The sequence below is a fragment of the Dendrobates tinctorius genome, unplaced genomic scaffold (assembly GCF_039654945.1).
Source record: "Dendrobates tinctorius isolate UK_male_01 unplaced genomic scaffold, ASM3965494v1 ptg000116l, whole genome shotgun sequence".
In the NCBI taxonomy this organism is placed as follows: domain Eukaryota; kingdom Metazoa; phylum Chordata; class Amphibia; order Anura; family Dendrobatidae; genus Dendrobates; species Dendrobates tinctorius.
In genome coordinates this window covers 34,734,668-34,758,775 of record NW_027361784.1, presented here as the reverse complement: position 1 = coordinate 34,758,775, position 24,108 = coordinate 34,734,668, and the positions used below count along the sequence as shown (strand labels likewise).

The 24,108-nt window shown below is 45.0% G+C and overlaps 1 protein-coding gene and 1 long non-coding RNA gene across 2 annotated transcripts in view; both read left to right on the top strand.

Annotated features, from left to right (window-relative positions):
- OC90 (otoconin 90) overlaps positions 1-24,108 on the top strand; it is a 180,448-nt gene that overhangs the window by 83,233 nt on the left and 73,107 nt on the right. Inside the window, exon 6 of the mRNA XM_073590433.1 lies at positions 7,967-8,095. Coding sequence (XP_073446534.1) covers positions 7,967-8,095 — 129 coding nt within the window. The remainder of the gene's footprint in view (positions 1-7,966; positions 8,096-24,108) is intronic.
- On the top strand, positions 9,692-14,799 carry LOC141101327 (uncharacterized). The gene is made up of 3 exons (XR_012234940.1): positions 9,692-9,735; positions 12,147-12,194; positions 14,727-14,799. It is a non-coding gene; the product is annotated as an uncharacterized lncRNA (long non-coding RNA).

Sequence of the window (24,108 nt, the reverse complement as noted above, 5' to 3'; positions counted from 1 at the left end):
GTCCAAAAGTGTGTGCAGAGATTCAAAATCTCCCTTATCCTCTAGTCACTTTTGTCACAGCTGTGCCATCGAGCCTGTCACATAGCGCTCAGATATTCATTGGGCCTCACACAATCCAAAAGTGTCCAGTGTCCAAAAGTGTGTGCAGAGATTCAAAATCTCCCTTATCCTCTAGTCACTTTGGTCACAGCTGTGCCATCGAGCCTGTCACATAGCGCTCAGATATCAGTGGGCCTCACACAATCCAAAAGTGTCCATCCAGTGTCCAAAAGTGTGTGCAGAGATTCAAAATCTCCCTTATCCTCTAGTCACTTTGGTCACAGCTGTGCCATCGAGCCTGTCACATAGCGCTCAGATATCAGTGGGACTCACACAATCCAAAAGTGTCCAGTGTCCAAAAGTGTGTGCAGAGATTCAAAATCTCCCTTATCCTCTAGTCACTTTGGTCACAGCTGTGCCATCGAGCCTGTCACATAGCGCTCAGATATCAGTGGGCCTCACACAATCCAAAAGTGTCCATCCAGTGTCCAAAAGTGTGTGCAGAGATTCAAAATCTCCCTTATCCTCTAGTCACTTTGGTCACAGCTGTGCCATCGAGCCTGTCACATAGCACTCAGATATCAGTGGGCCTCACACAATCCAAAAGTGTCCAGTGACCAAAAGTGTGTGCAGAGATTCAAAATCTCCCTTATCCTCTAGTCACTTTGGTCACAGCTGTGCCATCGAGCCTGTCACATAGCGCTCAGATATCAGTGGGCCTCACACAATCCAAAAGTGTCCATCCAGTGTCCAAAAGTGTGTGCAGAGATTCAAAATCTCCCTTATCCTCTAGTCACTTTGGTCACAGCTGTGCCATCGAGCCTGTCACATAGCGCTCAGATATCAGTGGGCCTCACACAATCCAAAAGTGTCCATCCAGTGTCCAAAAGTGTGTGCAGAGATTCAAAATCTCCCTTATCCTCTAGTCACTTTTGTCACAGCTGTGCCATCGAGCCTGTCACATAGCGCTCAGATATTCATTGGGCCTCACACAATCCAAAAATGTCCAGTGTCCAAAAGTGTGTGCAGAGATTCAAAATCTCCCTTATCCTCTAGTCACTTTGGTCACAGCTGTGCCATCGAGCCTGTCACATAGCACTCAGATATCAGTGGGCCTCACACAATCCAAAAGTGTCCATCCAGTGTCCAAAAGTGTGTGCAGAGATTCAAAATCTCCCTTATCCTCTAGTCACCTTGGTCACAGCTGTGCCATCGAGCCTGTCACATAGCGCTCAGATATCAGTGGGCCTCACACAATCCAAAAGTGTCCATCCAGTGTCCAAAAGTGTGTGCAGAGATTCAAAATCTCCCTTATCCTCTAGTCACTTTTGTCACAGCTGTGCCATCGAGCCTGTCACATAGCGCTCAGATATTCATTGGGCCTCACACAATCCAAAAGTGTCCAGTGTCCAAAAGTGTGTGCAGAGATTCAAAATCTCCCTTATCCTCTAGTCACTTTGGTCACAGCTGTGCCATCGAGCCTGTCACATAGCGCTCAGATATCAGTGGGCCTCACACAATCCAAAAGTGTCCATCCAGTGTCCAAAAGTGTGTGCAGAGATTCAAAATCTCCCTTATCCTCTAGTCACTTTGGTCACAGCTGTGCTATCGAGCCTGTCAGATAGCGCTCAGATATTCATTGGGCCTCACACAATCCAAAAGTGTCCAGTGTCCAAAAGTGTGTGCAGAGATTCAAAATCTCCCTTATCCTCTAGTCACTTTGGTCACAGCTGTGCCATCGAGCCTGTCACATAGCGCTCAGATATCAGTGGGCCTCACACAATCCAAAAGTGTCCATCCAGTGTCCAAAAGTGTGTGCAGAGATTCAAAATCTCCCTTATCCTCTAGTCACTTTGGTCACAGCTGTGCTATCGAGCCTGTCACATAGCGCTCAGATATTCATTGGGCCTCACACAATCCAAAAGTGTCCAGTGTCCAAAAGTGTGTGCAGAGATTCAAAATCTCCCTTATCCTCTAGTCACTTTGGTCACAGCTGTGCCATCGAGCCTGTCACATAGCGCTCAGATATCAGTGGGCCTCACACAATCCAAAAGTGTCCAGTGTCCACAAGTGTCTGCAGAAATTCAAAATCTCCCCTGTCCTATAGACACCTTGTACCTTGTTTTACATTACTATATAGTTTGTTGGATTTTGTCTACATTTCTACCAAAAATGAGGAAGGCTGGTGGAAGAGGCCGTGGAATTGGGCGGGGGTTGGCAGCTGGTAATGATGGTGTTGGTGGTGGATCTGATGGTAGTGGCAAGAGCAAAATAGGACCGAATGCAGGAGGTGCTGACCCTGCGTCATCGTCTGGCTACATAAGGCCTCGAATGCTTAGTTTTCTAGGAGTTGGCAAACCGCTTTTAAAGCCAGAGCATCAGGAAAAAGTTTTGTCTTACATTGCTGACTCAGCCTCCAGCTCTATCACCTCCTCTTCTTCAGTTGTAAAAAGTAAAAGCACTGAGTCGTCATTGGAGGCTCATGTTCATGAACCACACCTTTCCTTGTGTCCTTCACCCCAACCAAGATTGAAGGATGACGCAGGCCATACTACTGATTACTCCATGGAGCTGTTTTCACATACCATGCCTGGATTATCAAGTCAAATGGTGAATTACCCAGGCCAAGATGAATCTGACATGGAGTGCACTGATGCACAGCCGCTGATGGATGATTCTGCTGGTACATTCACTCAGAGCACTACATTGTCCTCGCAGTGTACAGAGCCAGATTCTGACCCTGATGAGACTCAGGTGCCCCTTCCCGCACACTATACCACCATACACGGTGACACAGAGGAAGGTGCACATGACATAGAAGAGGAGGTGATGGATGACCCAGTTGTTGACCCAGATTGGCATCCATTGGGGGAAGAGGGTGCTGCTTCCAATAGCTCAGATGAGGAGCATCCACAGCAGACATCGACATCGCAACAGCTGTTATCTGGCAGGCCCGGAGCACTCCAAAGACAGGTTCCAAACATCAAAAGAGTTGCTGGACAGCTTGTCCAGAGGGTCAAAAGATCACAGAGTGCTAGGCCGCAAAATGTCTGCCAAAGTAGGAAGAGTGCAGTGTGGCACTTTTTTGAACAAAATCCTCATGATCAGGCCAAGGTTATCTGTAAGAAGTGCGCAAAGACCTTTAGCCGAGGGAAAAATCTGAAAAATTTGAATACCAGTTGCATGCTTAGACATTTAACCAGCATGCACTTGCAAGCGTGGACACAACACCAAACCTCAAGTGCCACATGTGCAACTGATCACAACGAAGGTAGTCAGCAACGCTACATTGTTTCCCCCACTGTAAGCCCACCGGTTAGCACAGCAGCAAATGTTGAGGTGTCGTTGCAAGACCACAGCAGTCAGGGAATCCCACTGTTATATCAACGAAAGACTGATTCTAGGCCATCAGAAAGAACACCAACTCCATCACCATCATCAACCCTCTCTCAGTCCGCCCTGTCCACCGCTACTTCCACCATATGCAGCTCTCAAGTCCAGCTCACCCTCCCAGACACTATGAGTAGGTCAAGAAAGTACTTAGTCTCTCATCCGCGTACACTGGGTTTGAACGCCCACATTGCCAAACTAATCTCGTTTGAGATGATGCCCTTTCGGTTGGTGGAAAGCACAGCTTTCCGCGAACTCATGGCCTATGCAGTACCACGCTATGACCTACCCAGTCGCCACTTCTTCTCTCGCAAAGCCATCCCAGCCCTCCACCATCATGTGAAAGACCGCATTGTCCATGCACTCAAGCAGTCAGTGAGCGGAAAGGTGCACCTCACAACTGATGCATGGTCCAGTCGGCATGGCCAGGGCCGTTACGTGTCCATCACTGCGCACTGGGTTAATGTGGTGGATGCAGGGTCCACAGGGGACAGCGGTGGTGGGACAGTGCTGCCTAGCCCACGGTATAGGAAACAGTTGGCTGTAGGCGTTTGACCCTCCTCCTCCTCCTCCAGAAGCGAAAGCTCGTCCACAGAGCGCAGTCGTACGAGCACTCCATCTGCAGCTGCCACTGTTGCACACGATGTGTCCCCCTATCGAGCAGCTAGTGGAAAGCGTCAGCAGGCTGTGTTGCAGATGATGTGTTTGGGCGACAGACACACCGCCGAGGTGCTGGCCGAGTACTTGAAGCGACAAACTGAGTCATGGCTGGGCAGCGTACATCTTGAGGCAGGCAAGGTAGTTAGTGATAACGGCCGTAATTTTGTGGCAGCCATAGCCCTTTCAAAACTCAGCCACATACCTTGCTTGGCTCACACCTTGAACCTGGTGGTGCAGTGCTTCCTCAAAAATTATCCGGAGTTAACAGCCCTGCTCCAGAAGGTGCGAAGACTGTACGCGCACATCCGCCGGTCGCCTGTACACTCCGTTCGTATGCAGAAGCTGCAGCGATTGCTCCACCTTCCCAACCACCGCCTCATTATCGACATTGCAACAAGGTGGAACTCCACCCTGCACATGGTGGAGCGGCTGTGCGAGCAGAGGCAGGCCATAATGCATTTGTGGGAGGATACACGGCCAGGCACTTTGAGAGCAGACATGGAGTTGACAGGCGTGCAGTGGTCGAAGCTGAAAGACCTTTGTAAAGTCCTTCAGTGTTTTGAGGAATGCACACGGCTGGTAAGCGCAGACGACGCCATCCTAAGCATGAGCATCCCACTTATGCGTCTGCTCATGCAAACTTTGACGCACCTTAAGGAGCAGGCGTCTGCAGCCAATGTTGATGAGGAGGAAGAGGAGGAGGGAATCCTTGATGACATTCAGCCATTGTCTGCTCAGGGACCTCTCCTGGAAGAGGTGGAGGAAGAAGAGGAGGAGGAGGATGATGATGGGGATGATTACTTAGGGAAGGAGGATGCATCAAGTGAAAATGTTGGCGTGGCAAGGTCTGGTACAGGGTTTGTGCGTGACTGGAGGGATGTGGATTTGCCAGAAAGTGCTCCTCCACCCAGCACTCGCAGTGCATCATTGACACCGGGAACATTGGCCCACATGTCAGATTATGCCTTGCGAATCCTAAAAAGGGACCCCCGCATTGCCAAAATGATGAACGATGACGACTACTGGTTGGCCAGCATCCTGGATCCACGCTATAAAGGCAAATTACAAAACATCATGCCACAGGAGAACCTTGACCTAATATTGGCTAATAAACAAGCAACTCAGGTAAATCGGTTGCTTGAGGCATTCCCAGCACACAGCAGCGGTGATGGTTCTCACACGAGCCGTACGGGCCGGGGGCAGCTTGGCAGAGGTGTTCGTGGTGCACACAGCAGAAGTGGCGTTGGAGACAGGGGTTTCATGACAATGTTGTGGACTGATTTTTCAAATACCGCTCACACAACTGGTAATACTGCATCGATGGAAAGTGACAGGAGACAGCAGTTGTCAACTATGGTTACAAACTACTTTTCCTCCCATATCGATGTTCTCCCACACAGGTCATTCCCCTTTGACTATTGGGCCGCTAAACTGAACACCTGGCCTGAATTGGCACAATATGCCTTACAGGAGCTCGCTTGCCCAGCTGCAAGTGTGCTATCGGAAAGAGTCTTCAGTGCAGCTGGATCAATCCTGACAGAAAAAAGGACCCGTCTGTCAACCCAAAATGTGGATGATCTAACCTTCATTAAAATGAACCACGCATGGGTTTCCAAGGATTTTGTCCCACTTTCACCTGATGACACATAGGGTGACAGAAAAATGGCTTGCTTTGGTCCACCTCTTCCTGTTACTTCACCTATTTCGCCTTTTGCATCAGCTGAATGTCCAACATCAACATATGCCACTTTCTAAAACTCCCTAACTGTACTGACTCCCCCCCCATGGCCGGGGTCACCACCTAGCGCACGACACCGTGCGAGTGCCGTTGCCCTGGACAGGTGGGTAGGCCGACTCTTGGGCGTGGGCACTGGCACAGGGTCCCTCATAGTGCAATCAAGTGTCTCTGACGGTGGTGGTGCACACCCGCCGTCAGACACACCGCTGTACTATGAGGGGCCCAGTGCCAGTACCGACGCCCACGAGTGGGCCCCCCTTGCTTGGGCAGGGCCCCAGCATTTGCAATCTTTACCTCTCCCTGCTCCTCCGCTGTGTAATCTGGGCCGTCAAATCCATACTGTGCCTGACACCGTCTGAGCCTGCCTCCTGATGTATAGACATATATTTTGAATGTGTACGCTATCCATACATGTTATCCGGGGATACGGTACCCTTTCTAACCTTTGTGCAATCACGTGCAATCCATACTGGGCCTAACACCGTCTGAGCCTGCCTCCTGAGACATATATTTTGAATGTGTACGCTATCCATACATGTTATCCGGGGATACGGTACCCTTTCTAACCTTTGTGCAATCACGTGCAATCCATACTGGGCCTAACACCGTCTGAGCCTGCCTCCTGAGACATATATTTTGAATGTGTACACTATCCATACATGTTATCTGGGGATACGGTACCCTTTTTAACCTTTGTGCAATCACGTGCAATCCATACTGGGCCTAACACCGTCTGAGCCTGCCTCCTGAGACATATATTTTGAATGTGTACGCTATCCATACATGTTATCTGGGGATACGGTACCCTTTCTAACCTTTGTGCAATCACGTGCAATCCATACTGGGCCTAACACCGTCTGAGAATGATAGATGGGGCCCACCATACACTGGAACATTCCAAAGGTGGACATCAGACACTGGAGTAGCATTTACAGGGCCCATTATACACTAGAGCATTAGAAATGGGGCCCATTATGTTTGGAGCATTATTTGGGCCCATAAGACAGTGGAGCTTCATCCATGGGGACCAACATATACTGTAGCATTATGTGGAGCTCATCATATACTGTTTCAAACATTATATGGGACCAATGATTTTGTATGGAGAAATAGATGGGCCTCGTCATGAGATGTAAAAAGTGAGGTATTTTTCATTGTACTATACCGCTATTTCTCTGCCATATCGGAGCATGATGAGTTGTGGTATGTGTTAAAGGGGCGCTCTTTCGCCCAGGGCACATGAAAACCTGGAGCCAGCCCTCCCCCCCCACAGTCTGTAGCCAAATAACCCCCATTTTTCAGTGCGTAACTTGTATTATGAAGTTAATTAAGGTTGACAAGCTTAAGTAAGAAGAATTGATGCTTTTGGCATTCAAATGGGCACTGTAGGTGTGTTTCCTGTCCTCCTCTCACTGCCGACTTTTATTCCCCATTGACTTACATTGGGTTTCGTGTTTCGGGACGACCCCGACTTTTCCCTATAATCGGACGATCTTGCTCGACCCGACTTTTGGAAAAGTCGGGTTTCACGAAACGAAACGCGACCCTAAAAAACCAAAAGTCGCTCAACTCTAGTCAGTATAATACCGGGTTCTGTAAGTTGGGCACAGCTTCCTACAAAGAAGGCTAATACCGTGCGCATACGAGCTCTGATATACAGGTAACTTTCATTAATTCTTACTGCTGCGGTCCAGGAGCTTCTGAGGTCCAATGGTCGCCAGATAAGGCCGCGTTTACCTCCATTTGTCTTGTTTTACATTTGGGAATAACCGAAAAAAAATGTCACAGATGATCAAAGCTTTCAGCGATGGCATTGCTTTTTTCATCTGTGACCTTTTGCATTTTAGATAATAAGACTTTTTGTAAATTTCTTTACCTGGTAAGGGGTTATTATTTTATTTTTTATATTGGTCTTAGAAACCTCTCTTAATTAAGACCTGATAATGACCTGAAATCCAAGTAAACCGTAATTAGAGCGTATTTCTGTGATACTACAATTCCCCTTTAATAAGAGCATGCCAGGGTTACAGCGGAGGTGACTGGCGGTGGTCTGTGTGCATTGTACAGGCCATTATAAAGGAGGACAGATGGTGGAAAGCAGATCTATAAATGGGGTCTTGTGTTTTTCTTACCCCCTAGAGTCTGGCAGCGGTTGTGAGAAACTCCTGTGCGACTGCGACAAAGCCGCCATTGAGTGTTTTGTGAACACGCATGTTAACTCTTCGCTGAAAGGAATGGATATCACATTCTGCCCGGCTCCCGTTACAGGTACAAATTACACGCTGCTAACCTCGGAGACGCAGGTGGCCATGAATCCTAAACTGGGAAAAAAGACCTCTGGCGCCCTCTCATGGAGGGGTTTATTATTGCAAGTTATTTCCTTAAAAGCGTAACCGTCGTTTTAATTTTATTTCACAAATTAATAGTGTAGGTGAACTTAAGTAACTTTCTAATAAAATGCTTAGTTCTCCTCCTGGACTGATGTTTCACTCTCAACTGAGGAGTAAATTCTATTTTCAGTGAAGACAGACTTTCCCATTAATGAGATAGGAGATTACAATTGGTGCCTATAAGATTCTATGGAGAGGGGAGGAGCTAGAGGAATACACGGACATTCTATGGAGAGGGGAGGAGTTAGAGGAATACACAGACAATCTATGGAGGAGGAGCTAGAGAAATATGCAGACATTCTACGGAGAGGGGAGGAGCTAGAGGGATACACGTACATTCTATGGAGAGGGGAGGAGTTAGAGGAATACACAGACAATCTATGGAGGAGGAGCTAGAGAAATACGCAGACATTCTATGGAGAGGGGAGGAGCTAGAGGGATACACGGACATTCTATGGAGAGGGGAGGAGCTAGAGGAATACATGGATATTCTATGGAGAGGGGAGGAGCTAGAGGGATACATGGACATTCTATGGAGAGGGGAGGAGCTAGAGGAATACATGGATATTCTATGGAGAGGGGAGGAGCTAGAGGGATACATGGACATTCTATGGTGAGGGGAGGAGCTAGAGGAATACATGGATATTCTATGGAGAGGGGAGGAGCTAGAGGGATACACGGACATTCTATGGAGAGGGGAAGAGCTAGAGGCGGATATGGACATACTATGGAGAGGGGAGGTGCTAGAGGCGGTGACAGACATTCTGCTGCAAGTTCTCCATAGAATTTTATAAGCACGTACTGTCACCTCCTACCAAAGTAATGGAAAAGTCTTTGTTCATGAAAGACACTTTTTACCCATGAATTGGGAATTTTGAGAATTCTATTTTGAGAATGTTATTGGAGGTTCCAATCCCAAAAGTCAATATTGACCCTTTAAAAGGCTTTGCTACTTCTAATAGGTGGCGTTAGAGTTCCCGTCCTCTTCCAAGGGTTCCACAAGTCTCTCTATGCTGACTTGGTGCTCCCCGCCATATTCTTTACACCCATCGTCTACAGTGAGACATGGGAGTGAAGAGGAGAGCCAGTAAGTATCGCCATGCCTGCTCTGCAGTCCGTATTCATTGTGGGGCAGGTTGGAGATGTTTCCTACATAAAGGGCAAATGGGCAAGTGATGTAGCATCTACCCTGGACAAGATTACTGATAGCGGTATTATTAATGGTTCTGTAGGATACGGTTGTATGGGGACAATTATATGGCAGTGACAGAAATGAAGTAAAGTTGGCGGAGGCCCCGTCCCACCTGTAGGACCCAGAGCACACCTGACCCTCTTTCTCAGCCTCATATAGAAGGAAACAGTGAAGCTACGTTCCCCCAGATGAGATTTTATTGACATTTAGTGAAATTATCAGTGAAGCCCCTGGACCCTCCGTGTTTTCAGATTTTGTTTCTGTCATTTATTTAGTTGCTCCTGAGATTACTCTTCAGAATGGTGACATGATGCCGGACTCCAAATGTAAGTCGTATTCCTGCTCCCCACTGGACAGTGAGCAATCCATCAGATTCTGGTGTCACCTGCATGTGTGTTCCGCTATAAAGTCCCCGGAGGTCTCACTCAGTGGTCCTCCAATATTGGGGTTAAATGCTGGGAGTGCTGCAGGAAAACTGGAAAACTTGTTCTGCACAAGTGTCAGTGTCATTATCCTGCACCCCAAGTGTCAGTGCCATTATCCTGTACCCCGAGTGTCAGTGTGATTATACTGTACCCCGAGTGTCAGTGTCATTATCTTGTACCCCGAGTGTCAGTCGTTATCCTGTACCCCGAGTGTCAGTGTCATTATACTGTACCCCGAGTGTCAGTGTCATTATCCTGTACCCCGAGTGTCAGTGTGATTATACTGTACCCCGAGTGTCAGTGTCATTATACTGTACCCCGAGTGTCAGAGTCATTATACTGTACCCCAAGTGTCAGTGTCATTATCCTGTACCCCGAGTGTCAGTCATTATCCGGTACCCCAAGTGTCAGCGTCATTATCCTGTACCCCAAGTGTCAGTGCCATTATCCTGTACCCCAAGTGTCAGTGCCATTATCCTGTACCCCAAGTGTCAGTGTCATTATACTGTACCCGGAGTGTCAGTGTCATTATCCTGTACCCCGAGTGTCAGTGTCATTATCCTGTACCGCAAGTGTCAGTGTCATTATCCTGTACCGCAAGTGTCAGTGTCATTATCCTGCACCCCAAGTGTCAGTGTCATTATCCTGCACCCCAAGTGTCAGTGTCATTATCCTGTACCCCGAGTATCAGTGCCATTATCCTGCACCCCAAGTGTCAGTGTCATTATCCTGTACCCCAAGTGTCAGTGTCATTATCCTGTACCCCGAGTGTCAGTGTCATTATCCTGTACCCCGAGTGTCAGTGTCATTATACTGTACCCCGAGTGTCAGTGTCATTATACTGTACCCCGAGTGTCAGAGTCATTATACTGTACCCCAAGTGTCAGTGTCATTATCCTGTACCCCGAGTGTCAGTGCCATTATCCTGTACCCCAAGTGTCAGTGCCATTATCCTGTACCCCAAGTGTCAGTGCCATTATCCTGTACCCCAAGTGTCAGTGCCATTATCCTGTACCCCAAGTGTCAGTGTCATTATACTGTACCCCGAGTGTCAGTGTCATTATCCTGTACCCCAAGTGTCAGTGTCATTATCCTGCACCCCAAGTGTCAGTGTCATTATCCTGCACCCCAAGTGTCAGTGTCATTATCCTGTACCCCGAGTATCAGTGCCATTATCCTGCACCCCAAGTGTCAGTGCCATTATCCTGTACCCCAAGTGTCAGTGCCATTATCCTGTACCCTGAGTGTCAGTGTGATTATACTGTACCCCAATAACCATTGTCTCTGTCCTGTACCCCAAGTGTCAGTGTAATATTGTTTTAATGTCACAAGTTTCAGTACGCCATGATTCTTATTATTGTACAATATTATTATAAAGTCACAAGTTAGCATTTTTTTTAATGAACTTTGATATAATGTCTCCCGGAAGAAAGACTAATTTGGAAATTGTGATGCCACAAAGTGAGAACCACAAACCTTTCTTGGAATGACATCCAGCAATATATACAGTACATACAGTCACCTGTATGTGGAGCAGTAATGGGAAGTGAAGTGGTGTAACGAGGAGCGTGTTCTCCATCTTCCAGAAATGTGTCATACAGTGGTTATAGTTATATATATATATATATACACTGTACACACAGTGTGTATATGGGTACACACGCACATCCACACACTGTATATACAGATAACCACTGTATGACACATTTCTGGAAGATGGAGAACACGCTCCTCGTTACACCACTTCACTTCCCATTACTGCTCCACTTATAAGTGACTGCTCCTCGTTGTTCTCAATGTGTCACAATTCCCAGAACTGCCTTCATGAATCATCCTAATTCCCTGGTCGATGTTTAGTTTTCCTCCCACATTCGTTATTCCGAACTTTTCCTACTTTGCAAATTGTCGGCTTTGGGCTTGTACTAAATTCACCCTCAGTAGCTCTTGGGCTTCCTACAAGTTCAGCCCAGCTGTCTGTACCTCCTGAAGATGCGATTCTACGGCGCGTTGTACCTTGCAGGCAGTGATTCACGCTGATCAGTGGGGGGGATTGTGATATGTACCGGAGGATATACTTAGATGTGGCGTATCTCTTCTATAATTATAATTACCTTCTGAGAACGCCAGATGTAGTGTAAAGGAGAAGATGCTGAGAAGTCTTCCATCCCACGATGTGGGGGAGGAGAGGGTGGCCATATCTGATTTGCATTTTATCTTAACAAGGTGTAATATCATATGTGTAAGATTTTTCTCTGCGTCTTGGCTTGTACTTACTCATTAATTCATTAACTTCTTTTTTTATATATTTTTAGTACAACAGAATAGAAGTGTGGATACAATGCATGGAGCCACACAAGAAGGTACGTTCGTTACCCGTTCGTGAACCCATAGTGGTCCCACTTTACATGATGTAAGATTCTTTTACATTGTCGACCCTTTGGGGTGTAGGACGCATCAAAAACCTTGTCAAAAACCCAAAAAAAAGGACATTACATAGTCCACAAAAATTTGGTAGAAGATGACTACATAGAGCAAAGTTGAGGGATGATTTGTTACCCTCAGCAGATGAAAAGTATGCAGACCATTATCTACAAATGAAGGGCAGAGGGGAAAAGAAGAATTTAGGACTTGAAGGAGATAGATGAAGCCACTCCATCAATGGTATCTAAAGTGGCTCCTTGAGGAGTAAAGAGCCATTTAGTGAACTCTGAGGGTGATGAATAAGAAGGACAATGGTACGTCCATCATCAATGCTCATTGCTTGAGAGGCTGGACATTGAAGTTGAGTAAAAAAGAAAAATTAGGGTACATCCATCAGTTTTTGTTCCTTAAGAAGTCTGGAGACCCATCTAGTGAACATTGAGGGAGGTAAAGTATGTATGTGAGGGTATGTCCATCTATGTTGGCAATTTTTGAGACCAGAAATACCATCTAGTCAACACTGAGGGCAAGGAAGGAGAAAGTAGAAGGTACGTTTCTCAATGCCTAGTTATTGGATGGTCTGAAGCACCTTTGAGTGAACTTTGAGTTATATGAAAGCAAAGGATAAAAACATTCATTAATGCTCATTCCTTGAGGGTAAGAAGAAAAATGAGGGTACATCCATCAATACTCGTTCCTTAAAAAGTCTGGAGACCCTTCTAGTGAACAATAAGAGTGGGAAAGTCTATGTAGAGTAGACGTTCACTTATTCAGCGGTGGTCTAAAGAACCTATGAGTGAACACTTTGGATGAGAAAGGGTAATGTTTAGGGTACGCTCATCAATACCTATGGTTTGAGTGTTCTGAAGAAACTCTGAGTGAGCATTGAGGGTAGGTTAAGAGAAGGATAAGGTTTGTCCATCAATGTCTTTTTCTTTCGAGGTCAGAAGAACCATCTAGCTGATAATCAGGCAGAGCAAGTGTTCATGTTTACCAGTATCTATTCCTTGTGAGGTCTGAAGACCCTTCTAGTGATCATTGAAGGTGGGGAAGAGAAGGATGAAGCACAAGTCCATCAACACCTGTTCCTGGAGAACTCGTAAGACCCATCTGGTCAACATTAAGGTCCATCAAATCTGTCCATTGGAAAAACCATATACTGTACAAATGACAATAGCCTGAACTTACAGCAGCGCCAAAGGTGAAAGGGGGACCACCGACCCTAAACTTGTCACCAAAGTACTACAAAATTTAAGTGCAGAGTCTACAAAAAATGCAATTGACAATTTCTTGATAAGTTACCCAAATCAAGTGTATCCTGGCTAAAAAAAGGGACAAAGACCAGGAGGCACCAAAACACTTAGTCCACTACAGCCCAACTGCTATGAGGACAAGAGTCCTTAAAGGAAACCTGCCTTGACCCCAGTTTCTATTAACCTGCAGTTATAGGTTTAATCTGCAGATTAATAGCATTGGGAAGGTGTCGGGGCTCCTTACCGAGAGTAATGCTACTGAGAGAACAAACTTTATTATTTCTCCCAGAACCCGCCGGCTTTCAGTCGTATAGGTGTGCCTGGAGTTGGTTCAACGTAGCACAGTCAACTTTGATGTGGTCATAACTCAGCTAGGAGGAGCTCAGGAAAAGACAAATAAAAGAGTTACAAACTCTCCCATAAGATTGTCAAACTGAGTTCACTGATGGATTCTCATTTAACTCATTCTGTGGCAAGCAAAAGAAAATACAAGTCAGAGGCTGTAGAAGACAAATGGCGCTAGATTTTTACTTAAATCCAATTGCAAAAGTTATTTTTTATCCCCATATATGTGCATTTATTAAAAAAAAATGAATAAAAATTGGTCAGAAAAGGCTGTAAATCATTTTTGCAATTGAGTTTCATTAAAAATGTTGCAGCATTTATGTTGTATAACCTTTGTGTTGCACCTTCCATTGCAGGCTATAGAATGAGTTAACTGAGAATACATTAGTGAGCTCCTTCTGGTAGATCTTTGTTTTTCAGATCCTCTCTCAGCTGATTGCTCACCAAAATAACAGCTTTCAGAGAGAATGATCAGAAGAAGGAAGATAAGGGTATGTGTTTTGAGGAGTTTTTGAAGCAGAAATTGAGCAGAAACTTTCCAAATCCTAATAAAAGAAAAAAGAAAATTCTCAAAAACTTGGAGTTTCCACTTAGTTTCTGCTACAAAAACTAAGCAGTGTCAGTGTGCACATTCCCCTCAGAGCCACAATTCTCCCATCAGAACCAGCTTAACGACAGATTCTCAGTTAACTCTCTTCAGTTAATTCTGCAGTCAGCAATAGAAAGTGCAAAAGAAGGTCAATAAAACCCAACTCTTTTGTATCAATAAAAATGACTTATTTCAGTCTTAATTATAATGGGTGCACTGTGCGCTTTTTTTGCAGTGGTGCTTTCTTTTTTTTTTTTCCTAAATATTTTTTTTATAATCTACAGGAGAAATGAACTCCCCGCTAAATGACGTGACGGCCCAGCCTTCTGCAGAGGACGTGACCGCTGACTTTCCCAGTGAGTAATATCCAGAATTACCATGGAGCTGCACTCCCAGAATATAAATGCTATATAGCTACAGACTTTTGAAACCAAATCACCGTGTTCTTTGCACTTTTGAAGGATATTTAAAATAAAAACTTTTAATCATAATTTACCAAAATACAAGAAAAGATAATAATACAAAAGAGAAAGACACCAACTGTGATAATAAAAGACTTGGGGACACAGTTAAGTCCCTATTCACACTCTAAGGTTTCCCCTACCTTACAGCAGAGGTTGTTCCTTACAGCGGAGGTTGGCACCCTAAACCTGCAGAGATGGCGCCCCCTTGTTGGCGGCTGTCCCTTCTAGCCCTGCTAATCCTCGTAAGATAGAGGGACACAGTTAAGTCCCTATTCACACCCTAAGGCCGGAATCACACATGCGAGAAACTCTGACGAGTCTCGCATCTTAATATCTGGCACTGCCGCCGGCACTCGGGAGCGGAGCGTACGGCTGCATGTATTTCTATGCAGCTGCAGTCTCCTCTCTCAAGTGCCGGCAGCAGTGCCGGTTATTAAGATGCAAGACTTGTCCGTATTCCTCGCATGTGTGATCCCAGCCTCACTTTTCCCCTACCTTACGGCGGAGGTTGTACCTTACAGCGGAGGTTGGCACCCTAAACCTGCGCAGATGGCTATAGAAGTATCATATGGTTGTGGGGGGGAGGACTCCCAGGCAGTGACCGGGCAGGTACCCAGGGGACCGCCATCAGGGTTCCTGAGGGAACGATACTGGGAGGACAGTAAAGGGAGAGACTTGACTGAAGTTGTCAGGGAAACAGGGGGCGACGCAAGGATAAAAGGAGCAGGGGGCACGCTGAAGTGGCAGTTGAGAGAGAGTGGGACAGGAGGCAGGAAGCCGGGTGACTTGAAGGGACACCAACAGGAGCCTGTGAGGAGGATACTGGGCACTCACCGACAAGGGAAAAGGGAGAGACTTCTACCGGAGGCCGCTTCCCACCCCCGTTCGCCGAAAGCCACGCCCGCTGCCCCCCACCTTGGTGAGACAGATCCCTCACCTCAGGACGTGGCTGTGACGACACGAAAAACGGCCACAGAGGCCTTGACACTGCCCCCCGGCCTTCTCCCACCGCGGCGACCGTCATCACCGGCCGCAGGGGACACAACCTCTTCCTAGGCGACATTAGAGACCCATTTCCCGGCTGTGGAGGGACTCTTATCAGAGGACAGTTACTGGTCAGTTGGGAACTGCGTCATCGTTTCTTCAGGGACTGTTGCGCCCCACCGTCATCGTTTCTTCAGGGCCTGTTGCGCCCCACCAGCATCGTTTCTTCAGGGCCCGTTGCACCCCACCGTCATCGTTTCTTCAGGGCCTGTTGCGCCCCACCGTCATCGTTTCTTCAGGGCCTGTTGCGCCCCACCGTCATCGTTTCTCCAGGACCTGTTGCGCCCCTCCAGCATCGTTTCTCCAGGGCCTGTTGTGCCCCACCAGCATCGTCTCTCCAGGACCTGTTGCGCCCCACCAGCATCGATTCTTCAAAGGCCTGTCGAGCCCAGTTTCATCCCAGAATATCGAGGTGTCAAGGCAGCCGCATCAGCGACCTCTACGCGGCCACGCCTGTGATCCTGACGAACCCCTGGAAAGATAAGTTTACTATAGGAGATAAATACCCCCAATTTGGTCATACGTGGCCTATAGCACCCGGGCAAACCGGGTTAGTCGCATTTACAATAAGAAAGTGTTGTTAGGTTTGTTGAGTCCCTGCGTGGACTGGTTGTTGTTAACACCTTTTGTTTGCTCAAAATGGCCCATATCTGCAGGTTTAGGGTGCCAACCTCCGCTGTAAGGCGCAACCTCCGCTATAAGGTAGGGGAAGCGTTAGAGGCTGACTAGGGACTGAACTGTGTCCTTAAGTCTTTTATTATCACAGTTTGTGTTTTGTATTATTTTCTTTTCTTGTATTTTATAATTTATAATTAAAAGTTATATTTTAATATCCTTCTAAAGTACAAAGAACAAGGTGAATAGGTTTCAATAGTCTGTAGTTAGCAGGTGCCTAGAGGTGGCGCTGTGGGGTATGGCACCAGCTAGTCGTGGTGACAGTCATATTGTCATTCCTGCATCGGGAGTTGATATAATAATTGTCTCCATTATATACAGTCGCTGTACTGCCGTGTAGTCCTTTTTGAGTTTCAGGATGGGACAATGTAATTTCAGTGCTGGAAATATCTCAAGAAATAGAGGAAGACAAAAGAATTGGAAAATGGCAAAGTCGGAGACATTAGAAGTTTTGATATTTTTGGACAACCCATTTAATTTTAGGACATAGCCTGATGTCTGATTAATTTTAGTGTCTGGTCTAGGGTCTAAACTTATTTTATGGTCTGACCTAGGGCCTTATAAACTTGGGTGGAGTTTTAGTTAATTTGGGGGTTTAATCTTAGGTCTAAATATTTTTTTTAGGTTTGGTCCAGGGTCGTAATTTTTTTAGGGTTTAATCTGGAGTATAATTTAATTAAAGTTCATATCTGGGGTCTTATTACATTTTGGATCAGAATCTATTTTTGAAGTTTCTATCAGGTGTCTGAATTTAATTGAGGGTTTGGGGCTCATTTTTTTTTTCATTAATTTTGGGATCAGGGTCTTTGATGTGGAGTCTTTTACATGTTGAAGTCTGAGTCATTCTTTTTAGGGTTTAATTTTGAATTAAATTAATTTTGGAATCAGAAATTATTTTGTGGTCTGATTGATTTAGGAGGCCAGTTTAAGACCTCTACATTTTTAGGTGTCATGTCTGGAGTCTTAATTCTGATATCTAAGTTACTGATGTGAGGTCTTTTAAATATTGGAGTTTTAGTAATTTAGGGGTCTCGTCTAAAGTCTGATTAATTTTAGATTCTGATCTGAGGTAGGTCACTGAACACGGACACTGATGTTGGGACGGCTGTGCGTCTCCTGACCAGACAGATCAATATATGACTATGAGGGTCTTGAGTTTGGAGTAGGAGAGTGCGGCCAGTCTAGACTTTTCGGTCCATACTCGGACCATAAATGTTGGACGTGTGAATCCAACTGATCCAAAGAGCTGCAAATGTTTGATATAGGGTCCTGCCTTTACTAGTTGCACCCACGAGCTGGAACATTTTTGTTAATCGAGATGAGGATCAAGATGGGGAAAAGCGCCACATACAAAGCAGAAAATACTAGCAAATATGTAATACTGCACACCGCTCATCCAATACTGACAATATATGTCTTTCTTTTAAGGCTCAACGGCGCCTCCTGGTACCGAGGCCACAAAATCGTCACTGGGTAATTGTCTCTCTATATTTTCTCAATTAGTTGTATAATGTCAAATGTAATGTGTGACTTTCCAGCCAAGGAAAGAAGTGCTGAGATGGATTAATGCCCTACCTACACATAATGATGTGAATTTCCCCCCAACATCCCGTGACAGATTCTCAAATCTGGAAACGTCCCACTGGATCCAAAACTGTTGGGAGATATAGTTATTTTACTGGCTGGTGATATGGTTTTTCCACCTAAATATACAAAATTGTCCCCCTTGCACATTTGGCTGCGTACTGTCAAGATTCCTACACTCAGTGAGTGATTGTTTTGCTGTTCTAAGGAAACTGGGTCATGACGAGTGGTCAATGTTTTGATTGACAGCTCAGCTGTCCAATGTTGTGATGGGCATGCTGAGCTGTCAGGGCTTTGACAGCTCGGATGTCCAATCTGGGAGGTATGGGACTTTCTCCAAGTATTCTCTGTTCTGGAGATTGCCCAAGCTATTTATCTGAGCTGTTGACCTCTTATCATTGCCAGATGTAGTTTGTACTTCCTGGTGTTGTGCCCGATTCTGTTGTTCTAAGTTCTGATCTTCCGCTGCCTGACCCCTTGCCCATTTTCTGGTTGTCCCTTTGTCTTTTCCTTTGATTCGCTATCTCCCGATATTTTGACCCCGGACTGTGACCTGACTTTTGTCTTTGTCCTTTCCCTTTGTTTTCTACGTACTCTTTTGGTTCTTACCCCAGAATATCTAACTTCTGTGTCTTATGGTCTGCCCATGAATGGTGACTAGCGCCACATTATATCTGGCCATATACCTTTTTCCCCTTGCGAATGGATCCAGTTCGTGCACTCTGTGACCAGGTGACGAATTTGACCCAGATGGTTCAGGATCTGGCCAGGGATCACCAGAGGCTTGAATCATCACAGTCCCAGCTGCAGGATCAGTTTAGTACTCTGGATGCTTCCGACAGCTCTCCGCTATTGACAGTAGTTATGTCTTCTGGACCCGCTGACGTGCAGTTGACTGACCCCCAAACCAACCAGTTATGGCACTTCCTGATAGATTTTTGGGGAGAGGGATCAGTTAAGGGTATTCAGGGAGAGCTGTAAATTATTTTTTACTCTATGACCCCAGTCTTCTTGGGATGAGTCCCAGCAGGTGGATATAATGTCCCTATTGCATGGGGGGTCCTCTGACTTGGGCATTCTTTGTCCCCACTAGCCCCAAAACTGTCTTCTGTTGATGCCTTCTTTGACACTTTAGGGAAGATCTATGATGAACCTGACAGGGTCTAGGCCGTGGAGACGAAGATCATGAACTTGATGCAGGAGGGCCGCACCGCTGAGGATTATAGTTTGGAGTTCTGACAATTGTCTTCTGAGTTTCTGTGGAATGATGCTGCTCTCAGGTGTTAGTTTCACTGTGGCCTTATGGATACGCTTATGTACGCTTTGGCGTTGCATATTCCACCCTGTACTTTGGGGGCAGCCATGACTCATGCCATTCGTATGGATTGTAGAATTCAGGAGATGTTATGAGTAACAGGCGACTTCGGTCATTCTTCTCGAGTCTGTTTCCTTAACTGAGACAGAACCAATGAAGGTTGGAACAACCAGCTCTCGGACCATGGAGAGGAAACATCGGCGCAAACTCGGACTCTGCCTCTAGTGTGGTAGCGCTGGGCATTATCTCAAGGACCACTTGATTCACCCTCAAGAAAAAAACTGTCAGGAAACACCCAAGCCAGGGTGATCATTGCGGAGGTCACCCAGGTTTTCAGGTACCTTTTTACTCCTCAGATAAAGTACTATTGAATGTGGAACTATGTTTAAAGAACCTGTGGTCATCTGCACTTGGTTTCATTGACTGTTGGTCTGCTGCAAACTTTATTGATTCTGGACTAGTTCTATTTCTAGTTCTATATATCTAGACCTATTCAGATTGTCACTATTGACAAGACACTATTACTCCAGAATTTTGTCCAGCTGGTAACAGTGAAATTCCCACTAAGAGTGGGAACTCTTCACTCTGAGTCCATCTCCTGTTATTTCTTGGATAATTTACCTGCTGGGTTGGATCTGTGTCTTTCATGGCTGCATGTTCATAATCCTGTTGTAGTTTGGTGTCAGAAGGATATTGTTAAGTGGGGCCCCAACTACCATAAGAAATGTCTTTGCTCTGTATAAGTTTGCTCCGCTAGTCTGGAGGGTCAGCCAGCGTACCTGAAAGACTTCGGAGATGTGTTCTTGGAAAAAGAAGCAGAAATACTACCTCCCTATCATTCTTATGACTGTGCTATTGATCTTATTCCTAACACCAAATTGACTAATGCTCACCTGTAGAATTTGTCAGGACCTGAATGGACCGCTATGAAACAATATGTAAAGGAAAATTTACAGAAGAGTCATATCCGTCTTTTTTCCTTGCCTTTAGCTGCTGGTTTCTTCTTTGTGAAAAAGAAAGATGGTGGCCTCCGTCCTTGCCTCTATTTCCGTGATCGAAACAAAATTAGAGTTAAAAATAATTACCCACTTCCACTCATCCCTGACCTATATAATCAACTTATGGGGGATAAATGGTTTTCTAAACTTGATTTTTCGGGGCTTATAATCTGCTAAGTATCCGGGTGGGTGATGAGTGGAAAACCGCATTTTTAACGTCTGAGGGTCTATTTGAAAATCTTGTCATGCCTTTTGGATTATCCAATGCACCTGCTGTCTTTCAGAACTTTAGGAATGCCATTTTTGCTGATATTATTGGAAGGTTTATTGTGGTATGACATTCTAATTTTTTCGACTGATCTGGATTCACACTTATGAGCACGTTTGTTATGTTTTACAAAAGCTCAGGGAAAACTCTTTTGTTTGCCAAGTTAGAAAACTGTACTTTCTGTGTTCAGGAAATATAATTTCTGGGGTTCATTGTTTCTGCTGAAAGGTTTAAGATGGAGCCTGGGAAGGCACAGGCCATAATTGATTGGTTTCAATCTCACGACCTTAAAGCAATAAAGTGTTTTTTAGGATCCGTCTTTTTTGTAGATCGATAAACCTCTTACCAATCTCACATGTAAGGGGGTGGACCTTAGGTTGCCATTGGGGCCTTAAATAAACTAAAAAAAGGACTTCATCTGTTCCGGTTTTGATGCAATCCGATCTTCAGAAACCATTTATCGTAGATGCCTCAGAGGTTGGGGTGGGGGCTGTTTTGTCTCAAGGTCCCAGAACCCTGACGAACTTACGGCCATCTGCATTTTTAATCTAGCAAATTTTCGTCTGCTGAGAGAAAATATGTTGGAAATTGCGAGCTGCTTGCTGTCAAGTTAGCTTTTGAAGGATGGAGGCATTTTTTGGAGGGGTTATTCATCAGGTCACGGTTGTAATGGATCATAAAAATATATCTTATATTGAATCTGCTAAACATTTAACCCAGAAACAGGCTAGGTGGTGTTTATTTTTTTCCAAATTCAATTTTTCCATTACGTTCTGGCCGGGGTCTCATAATGTTACGGTTGCCGCTTTGTCACGCAGGGATGATTAAGTTTCTCCTCCGGAACATCCTTCCTCCATTCTTCAACAGGGTATACTGCAGTAATTTTTATGGTGTCCTAGGAATTGGAGGCTGAGATTCACAAAGTCCAGTTGTTGACTCCTTCTGCTACTACTGTGTCTAAATTATTTGTGCCCATGTATCTAAGATTTTGTCTATTGCAAGAGTTTCATGATTCCCATCTTAAATGGTCACCCTGGGGTCACTGCTACACAGAAATCTATATGTAGACTCTTTTGGTGGCCATTCATGCTTAATGATATTAAGGGTTTGGCATCCGCTTGAGGTTTGAACACGCGCTAAAGTTTTTCATAGCGGGCCAATCAGGAAATTGGCTTCATTGCCTATTCGAGAAAGACTGTGGACTAATTTGTACATGGATTTCATAACTGATTTGCCTTTGTCTAGTGGGAAAACCATTATATTTGTTGTTAAGAGACCGATTCAGATTCGGGGTTACATTATGTGGAGACACTTTCCAGGTTATTTATCAATCGTTTGGTGGCATTCCTTTGAACATTATATCTGATAGGGGGGATATAGTTTGTCTCCAAATTCTAGAGAGCATTTTGTAAGAAATGGGGGATTGACTTGTTTTCCACTGCTTACCACCCTGAAACCAATGATCAGACAGAGAGGACAAGTCAGTTGTTGGAACAAATTCTAAGGTGTTTCATTGCGGCTCAGTAGGTAGACTGATCCTCATTCTTACCTCTTGCTGAGTTCGCCTTTAACAGTCTACTGGTTACTTCTCCTTTTTTTAATCATGGTTTTCATCTTTATTTTGGTGAATTCTCGGGAAGAGCTGTAAGGAGGTGGCAGGGACCCTCATGTACCTTCTCTCTCCTTAACGCTGTTCACCTGTGTCACATGCGATACCCTGATATTTTATAAATGTTTTACTATTGGATGCACTGTAATGTAAATGTATTTGTCATGTGTTGCACATAGGCTTAGGGATAGATTAAGAAGTAGTGCAAGGCCATAAGGGGATTAGAATAGAGGGGCACATTAGCAATAGAGAATAGGATAGATAACACTGTTAGTTAGATACAGGCAGCATAGGGGTTAACCCCTTTCCGACATATGACGTACTATCTCGTCCAAGTGCCCTGGGGCTTAATGTCCATGGACGGGTTAGTACATCATATCCGATCAGCCACACTCATGAGGGGAGTGCGGCTGATCGCGGCCGTCACGGACCGCTCCTGGCACTTTAACCCCTGGAACACTGCGATCAAACATGATTGCAGCGTTCCAGGAGACCCTGCGGCATGACGTGGCATGGATCGGCGACCCCGCGCCATGACGTGGGGTCCCGATCACTGCCATGGAGACCCGATGTCGTCATGAGAAATTCATGCAACGCTGACAGCTTCTATAGCATGCTATAAAAGCAATCAGCCTGCACAAAATGAGCGTCCCATAGTGGGACACAGTGTAAAAGTAAGAATTAAATATAAATATTTTTTTTTTATAAAATAAATAATACTAATAATAAAAATCAATATTTATTCCATCAATAAATAAATTAAAAAAATCTAAACAATAAAAGTACACATATTTAGTATGGCTGCGTCCAAACGACCTGGCCTATAAAACTATCCCACTAGTTAACCCCTTTAGTGAACACCATTAAAAAAAAAAGACAAAAAAACAATGCTTTATCATCATACCGCCGAACTAAAAGTGGAATAACACGAGTTCAAAAAGACGGATATAAATAAACGTGGTGCCGCGATGCAAAAATAATTATTTTTTATATAAAATAGTTTTTATTGTATAAAAGCTCCAAAATATAAAAAAAATATAAATGAGGTATCGCTGTAATCGAACTGACCCGAAGAATAAAACTGCTTTATCAATTTTACCACACGTGAAATGAACACCCCACCCCCTCAAAAGAAATTCATGAATTGCTGGCTTTTGTTCTTTCTGCCTCCCAAAAATCAGAATAAAAGCGATCAAAAAATGTCATGTGCCCTAAAATGCTACCAATAAAAACGTCAACTCGGCCTGCAAAAAACAAGACCTCACATGACTCCGTGAGCCAAAATATGGAAAAATTATAGCTCTCAAAATGTGGTGATGCAAAAACTATTTTTTGCAATAAAAAGCGTCTTTTAGTGTGTGACAGCTGCCAAACAAAAAAACCTGCTATCAAACCCCCAGTTATTTCCCCATTATGGAAAAATAATTTAAAAAAAGTATTTATTTCCATTTTCTCATTAGGGTTAGGGTTGAGGCTAAAGTTAGGGTTAGTGTTGGGGCTATAGTTAGGTCACGGTTGGGATTAGGGTTAGGGGTGTGTTGAGGTTAGGTTTGTGGTTAGGGTTATGGTTAGGGTTGGGATTAGGCTTAGGGGTGTGTTGGGGTTAGGTTTGGAGTTAGAATTGGGGGGTTTCCACTGTTTAGGCACATCAGGTGCTCTCCCGACATGGCGTCTGATGTCAATTCCAGGCAATTTTGCATTGAAAAGTC